Below are 7,716 nucleotides of genomic sequence, written 5' to 3' on the forward strand. Positions count from 1 at the left end.
CACGGGGGATGGGGGGATCCCTTTCACTGCTCCCATCCCGTGTTTTCCCAATCCCACGGCATTTTGCTGCCTTCCAGGCGCACGAAGCGGCGCTGAGTGCGGGTGCTGAGCACCCCGCAGCGCCCGGTGCCGCTGGAGCATTTCCTGTTCTCCGGGAACAGCGCCCGGACGCGGCACCGGCTGTTCCAGCTGCTGGGCCCGGGCGGGGCCTTCAGCACGCAGGGGTGAGACCCAAACCTGCCCCAAAAACCTGCCCCAAACCTCACCTAAACCTGCCCAAAAACCTGCCCCAAACCTCACCCAAACCTGCCCCAAACCTCCCCTAAACCTGTCCCAAAAACCTGCCCCAAACCTCACCCAAACCTGCCCCAAAAACCTGCCCCAAACCTCACCCAAACCTGCACCAAAAACCTGCCCCAAACCTCACCTAAACCTGCCCCAAACCTCACCCAAAACTGCTCTAAACTGGCCCCAATCCTGCCTCAAAAACCCGTGTTGTACCTCACCCAAAACTGCCCCAAAAACCTGCCCCAAACCTCCCCCAAACCTGCCCCAAAAACCGGCCCCAAACCTCACCTAAACCTGCCCCAAACCTCACCTAAACCTGCCCCAAACCTCCCCTAAACCTGCCCCAAAAACCTGCCCCAAACCTTACCTACACCTGCCCCAAAAACCTGCCCCAAACCTCACCTGAACCTGCCCCAAACCTCAACTAAACCAGCCCCAAAAACTGCCTGAAACCTCACCCAAAACTGCTCTAAACTGGCCCCAAACCTGCCCCAAAAACCAGCCCTAAAAACCTGCCCCAAACCTTACCTAAACCTGCCCCCCAAAACCGTCCCCAAACCTCACCTAAACCTGCCCCAAAAGCCTGCCCCAAACCTCACCCAAAACTGCTCTAAACTGACCCAAAAGCTGCCCCAAAAACCAGCCCCAAACCGCACCCAGACTGCCCCAAACCTGCCCCATACCTGCCCCAGGTGCTGTTCGCCACCGAGACCTTCGCCATGGGGGTGAACATGCCGGCACGAACCGTCGGCTTCCACTGCATCGGCAACACGACGGGAACAGCTTCCGTGACCTCCTGCCCGGGGCGGGGCCGGGGGGGCTGTGGGGCAGCGTTCGGGGCCATGGTGCCGTGTCCTCCATGTCCCAGTGGGGTGGGAAAGAGGCGAAAACGGGAGGGAAAAAGGGCGGGAAACTAGAGAAGAAAAACAGGGGAAATATGGTTGAGAAAGAGTGGGAATGTGAGGGGAAAAGCATTGGGGAAAATGGAGGGACTGGAGTTGGAAATGTGAGGGGGAAAAGGGCGGGAAACGTGAGGGGAAAAGGGCGGGAAACGTGAAGGGAAAAAGGGCGGGAAACGTGAGGGGAAAAGGGCGGGAAACGTGAGGGGGGAAAAAGGGCGGGAAACGTGAGGGGAAAAAGGGCGGGAAACGTGAGGGGAAAAAGGTGCTCTGCACCCCAAGACACCACAACGCGCTGGGGCTGGTCCTGCACGTACCACAAACCTCCCCAAACACCCGCAAACACCCCAGCACACTGGGGCTGCTCCTTCAGGTACCCCAACCCCAAAAAAGGACCCGTTACAAGCAATGAGGTGCCAAATAAAGAGTCTGGGGGGGCTGCCAGAAAGGGAGCTATTAAAGGCAATGCAGATGCCAAATAATAACCCCAATAAGGATGCCAGAAATGGATGCAAACAAGGCAAACAGGCCTGCCAAGGACTGATCCACCAAAAAAAGACCGGCCAGAAAGGGATCGATGTAAATCTTCGGGCGCTGACAGATTGTGAGACACCAAAAACACCCCAAACCCCCATAACCCCTCCTCCAATCTCTCTCAGCTGCGTTTGCAGCCCCTCCTCGGGGGGGATCTCTGGGGCTTTTCCTCCTCCTCCATCCGGCCACGCCTTGGGAATGACAAATCCTGGTCTGGGGGAAAAACAAGGGCTGAGTGCCTTGGGCTGCGGGTTCCTCCCGACCAGGTCCATCTCTGGGAGTCTCCGGGGCTTTTGTGTCCATGAAAACCCCAAACCACCACGATTCAGCCCAAAAACCCTCCCACCAGTTGCCCCTCTCTGATCTCTCCACTTTGGGGTCCTGGGACTCTCCTTTCCCTGGCCTCATCGGGGTCCCACGGCTCCTGGGCTTCCCCCTCTCCATGGTCCCACTCAGGGATGATCCGGGGGGTTTTGGGGCTCCCAGGGGTCCCTTCTCCCCTGGTTCTCTGCTCCGGGCTTCCAGCAATCCCAGGGGTCCCCCCTTATCCAGGCTCTCCCCCTCTCCGGGCTGCCAGGGGTCCCCCAGCTCCGGGATCGCCCCTCTCCCCTCACCCCATCCCGGGGCTCCCGGCGTTCCCCTCCACCGCTCTCCTGGGGGACCCCAAGACCGATGTCCCCCTCCCACCCAGGCACCGGCACGGAGCCCCCAAAATATCCCCCAAAGCGCCATTTGCAGCTCAGCTTTGGGGTCCCAAAGGATCCAAACATCGCCCCCGTGCCAAAATGAAACCCTGCCAGGGACCCACAAAGAGATTTGGGGCTCCATTCTGGAAGCTGCGAGCTCCAAACACCCCCCAAAGGAAAACGCTGCTTGGGGACCCCCCGAGGGATTTGGGGTGAGCTTCTGAGGGAAAAAAGGGTGGGAAACGTGAGGGGAGAAAAGGGCGGGAAACGTGAGGGGAAAAAAGGACGGGAAATGTGAGGGGAAAAAAGGGCGGGAAATGTGAGGGGAAAAAAGGGCGGGAAATGTGAGGGGGAAAAGGGCGGGAAACGTGAGGGGGAGAAAGGGCGGGAAACGTGAGGGGAAAAAGGGCGGGAAACGTGAGGGGAAAAAGGTGCTCTGCACCCCAAGACACCACAACGCGCTGGGGCTGGTCCTGCACGTACCACAAACCTCCCCAAACACCCGCAAACACCCCAGCACACTGGGGCTGCTCCTTCAGGTACCCCAACCCCAAAAAAGGACCCGTTACAAGCAATGAGGTGCCAAATAAAGAGTCTGGGGGGGCTGCCAGAAAGGGATCTGTCATAGTCAACAGGGGCTGCAAAATAGTGACTTCAGGAGGCTGCCAAAAAGAGAGCTTTTCAAATCAAAGGGGGCTGCCAAATATTGATTCCAAATGGGGGCTGCCAGAAAGAGAGCTATTAAAGGCAATGCGGATGCCAAATAATAAGCCCAATAGGGATGCCAGAAATGGACCCAAACAAGGCAAACAGGCCTGACAAATAGTGATGCCCCCCCCAAAAAAAAGGCCTGCCAGAAAGGGATCAATTCCAATCTACGGGCGCTGCCACATTGTCAGACACCAAAAACCACAACAAACCCCCATAACCCCTCCTCCAACCACTAAAATCGCCACTAACCCCCACACCCCCTTTAAGTCACCACCAAAAGGAACCCAGTTACCCCTAAAAATCACCCCCAAAACCCCTCAATCCCCACAGAAACACCCCCACAACCTCCCAAGCCTCCCCCAAACCCCCTCCCCTAAACCCCCCGACCCGGGCGCCCGCCCAGCTCACCTCCGAGGGCTCCGGCCGCACCCTCACGACGCTGCTGCTGCTGCTGCTGCTGCTGCTGCTGAGCCAGAAGCCCCCCGAGAGCGGGGCGCACCCCCAGAGCCGCCCCGGACGTGCCCTACCCCGAGGCCCTGCTGCTCACCCGCCCCTTCCTGCCCGAGCCTGAAAACGACGGCGACCCCAAGCTTTGGGGCAACCCCCGAGGGATTTGGGCCGAGCTCCCCCTCCCCGCTCACCTGCGGGATGCTCCCGGCGCCGCGGCGGACACAGCGGCCGCCGACCCCAAGCTTCCCCTGCTGCTTTTCCTCTTCCTGCACCTCCTCTTCCTAATTCCACCTGCTTCTCCTCTTCTCTCCGGCCCTTCTCCCGCTCCTTCTTCTCAGGGGGGTCCCGGCGCCTTTTGGGCTTCGCTGGGTGCCGGGGTGGGGTTCAGCTGCCTCCCAAGGCCCCCCCAGAGCGGGGTGACACGGGGGGAACACACGGGGGTCCCCATTCCCGATCCATCCCCGGCTTCTGCCCCCACCCCCAAGTCCTTCCCCATCGCCCCCCAAGAAACGGCACCGGGCCGAACTGGGAAGCTTTATTGGGAACAGATAAGAACCAGAACAGGTAATAAAAGTTCCTCCGACCCCCATCACCCCCCAGCTGCCACAATCTTCCTCCCTTTGCACTTTCTCTTTGCACCTTTCTCCCCTAGGCATGCACAGGCTCTCCTTGGCTGCAGTTTCAGCAGTTTCTCGACTGCTCTCAGCAAGCTTTGTTCATCATTTCTGTGACGTTTGTTCCCCGTTTCTTGCCAAGTTACATTCTGTGCCTTAAGCTTGTGGCCAATATTTGCTAACTTTTACCCTGTATCTTATACTCGCACAGGTACAATGACTTGAACCCTTTCAAGTGGCACGGGCACACCAGACCCAGCCTGGGCACACGGAGGGAATTTATTCCCAACCAAATCCCAGCAGCACAAGGAGAAGGCAAAGAAATCTCTCCACCACCTTCCCCCCACCCAGCTCTGGGGGCGCTGGGCACCCCTGAGGGGCCGTGGGCATCTGGGGGTGCTGGGGCTCCCCGCGTGGCCCTGAAGTGGCTGGGGGGGCTCTGGGCTGGGGGGTGACGGTGGCACTGCGGACACGGGGGATGGGGGGATCCCTTTCACTGCTCCCATCCCGTGTTTTCCCAATCCCACGGCATTTTGCTGCCTTCCAGGCGCACAAAGCGGCGCTGAGTGCGGGTGCTGAGCACCCCGCAGCGCCCGGTGCCGCTGGAGCATTTCCTGTTCTCCGGGAACAGCGCCCGGACGCGGCACCGGCTGTTCCAGCTGCTGGGCCCGGGCGGGGCCTTCAGCACGCAGGGGTGAGACCCAAACCTGCCCCAAAAACCTGCCCCAAACCTCACCTAAACCTGCCCAAAAACCTGCCCCAAACCTCACCTAAACCTGCCCCAAACCTCCCCTAAACCTGTCCCAAAAACCTGCCCCAAACCTCACCCAAACCTGCCCCAAAAACGTGCCCCAAACCTCACCTAAACCTGCACCAAAAACCTGCCCCAAACCTCACCTAAACCTGCCCCAAACACCGGCCCCAAACCTCACCCAAAACTGCTCTAAACCTCACCCAAAACTGCTCTAAACTGGCCCCAAACCTGCCCCAAAAACCAGCCCTAAAAACCTGCCCCAAACCTTACCTAAACCTGCCCCCCAAAACCGGCCCCAAACCTCACCTAAACCTGCCCCAAACCTCCCCTAAACCTGCCCCAAAAACCTGCCCCAAACCTCACCCAAAACTGCCCCAAAAACCTGCCCCAAACCTCACCTAAACCTGCCCCAAAAACCTGCCCCAAACCTTACCTACACCTGCCCCAAAAACGTGCCCCAAACCTCACCTGAACCTGCCCCAAACCTCAACTAAACCAGCCCCAAAAACTGCCCGAAACCTCACCCAAAACTGCTCTAAACTGGCCCCAAACCTGCCCCAAAAACCAGCCCTAAAAACCTGCCCCAAACCCTACCTAAACCTGCCCCCCAAAACCGTCCCCAAACCTCACCTAAACCTGCCCCAAAAGCCTGCCCCAAACCTCACCCAAAACTGCTCTAAACTGACCCAAAAGCTGCCCCAAAAACCAGCCCCAAACCGCACCCAGACTGCCCCAAACCTGCCCCATACCTGCCCCAGGTGCTGTTCGCCACCGAGACCTTCGCCATGGGGGTGAACATGCCGGCACGAACCGTCGGCTTCCACTGCATCGGCAACACGACGGGAACAGCTTCCGTGACCTCCTGCCCGGGGCGGGGCCGGGGGGGCTGTGGGGCAGCGTTCGGGGCCATGGTGCCGTGTCCTCCATGTCCCAGTGGGGTGGGAAAGAGGCGAAAACGGGAGGGAAAAAGGGCGGGAAACTAGAGAAGAAAAACAGGGGAAATATGGTTGAGAAAGAGTGGGAATGTGAGGGGAAAAGCATTGGGGAAAATGGAGGGACTGGAGTTGGAAATGTGAGGGGAAAAAGGGCGGGAAACGTGAGGGGAAAAAAGGGCGGGAAACGTGAGGGGAAAAAAGGGCGGGAAACGTGAGGGGAAAAAGGGCGGGAAACGTGAGGGGAAAAAAGGGCGGGAAACGTGAGGGGGGAAAAAGGGCGGGAAACGTGAGGGGAAAAAGGGCGGGAAAGCTGAGGGGGAAAAAGGGCGGGAAATGTGAGGGGGAAAAAGGGCGGGAAACGTGAGGGAAAAAGGGCGGGAAACGTGAGGGGGAAAAAGGGCGGGAAACGTGAGGGGGAAAAAGGGCGGGAAACGTGAGGGAAAAAAGGGGCGGGAAACGTGAGGGGAAAAAGGGCGGGAAACGTGAGGGGAAAAAAGGGCGGGAAACGTGAGGGGAAAAAAGGGCGGGAAACGTGAGGGGAAAAAGGGCGGGAAACGTGAGGGGAAAAAAGGGCGGGAAACGTGAGGGGGGAAAAAGGGCGGGAAACGTGAGGGGAAAAAGGGGCGGGAAAGCTGAGGGGGAAAAAGGGCGGGAAATGTGAGGGGGAAAAAGGGCGGGAAACGTGAGGGAAAAAGGGCGGGAAACGTGAGGGGGAAAAAGGGCGGGAAACGTGAGGGAAAAAAGGGGCGGGAAACGTGAGGGGAAAAAGGGCAGGAAAGCTGAGGGGGAAAAAGGGCGGGAAACGTGAGGGGAAAAAGGGCGGGAAACGTGAGCGGAAAAAGGTGCTCTGCACCCCAAGACACCACAATGCGCTGGGGCTGGTCCTGCACGTACCACAAACCTCCCCAAACAACCGCAAACACCCCAGCACACTGGGGCTGCTCCTTCAGGCATCCCAACCCCAAAAAAGGACCCGTTACAATCAATGAGGTGCCAAATAAAGAGTCTGGGGGGGCTGCCAGAAAGGGATCTATCATAGTCAACGGGGGCTGCAAAATAGTGACTTCAGGGGGCTGCCAAAGTGATTCAAATGGGGGCTGCCAGAAGGAGAGCTATTAAAGGCAATGCGGATGCCAAATAATAACTCCAAAAGGGATGCCAGAAATGGATCCAAACAAGGTAAACAGGCCTGCCAAGTACTGATCCCAAAAAAAAAGACCGGCCAGAAAGGGATCAATTCCAATCTATGGGCACTGCCACATTGTGAGACGCAAAAAACCACACCAAACCTCCATAATCCCTCCCCCAACCACTAAAATCGCCACTAACCCCCACACCCCCTTTAAGTCACCACCAAAATAACCCAGTCACACCTAACTCCCCCCCCCCAAACCCCTCAATCCTCACATAAACACCCCCACAACCTCCCAAGCCTCCCCCAAACCCCCTCCCCTAAACCCCCCGACCCGGGCGCCCGCCCAGCTCACCTCCGAGGGCTCCGGCCGCACCCTCACGACGCTGCTGCTGCTGCTGCTGAGCCAGAAGCCCCCCGAGAGCGGGGGCGCACCCCCAGAGCCGCCCCGGACGTGCCCTACCCCGAGGCCCTGCTGCTCACCCGCCCCTTCCTGCCCGAGCCTGAAAACGACAGCGACCCCAAGCTTTGGGGCAACCCCCGAGGGATTTGGGCCGAGCTCCCCCTTCCCGCTCACCTGCGGGATGCTCCCGGCGCCGCGGCGAACACAGCGGCCGCCGACCCCAAGCTTCCCCGGCTGCTTTTCCTCTTCCTGCACCTCCTCTTCCTAATTCCGCCTGCTTCTCCTCTTCTCTCCGGCCCTTCTCCCGCTC

General features: G+C 59.1%; 1 protein-coding gene and 1 long non-coding RNA gene across 2 annotated transcripts in view; both read right to left on the reverse strand.

Annotated features, from left to right (window-relative positions):
- Window positions 1-7,716, reverse strand: part of LOC116438802 — a 42,424-nt gene that overhangs the window by 15,954 nt on the left and 18,754 nt on the right. The window contains 3 exon segments of the mRNA XM_032097804.1: window positions 972-1,201; window positions 3,760-3,933; window positions 5,686-5,915. Coding sequence (XP_031953695.1) covers window positions 972-1,201; window positions 3,760-3,933; window positions 5,686-5,915 — 634 coding nt within the window.
- LOC116438813 lies at window positions 328-965 on the reverse strand. Its single transcript, XR_004237932.1, has 4 exons — window positions 859-965; window positions 697-774; window positions 412-604; window positions 328-363 (listed from the first exon to the last, which is right to left on the reverse strand). It is a non-coding gene; the product is annotated as an uncharacterized LOC116438813 (long non-coding RNA).

Source organism: Corvus moneduloides, unplaced genomic scaffold (assembly GCF_009650955.1).
Source record: "Corvus moneduloides isolate bCorMon1 unplaced genomic scaffold, bCorMon1.pri scaffold_118_arrow_ctg1, whole genome shotgun sequence".
In the NCBI taxonomy this organism is placed as follows: Eukaryota; Metazoa; Chordata; class Aves; order Passeriformes; family Corvidae; genus Corvus; species Corvus moneduloides.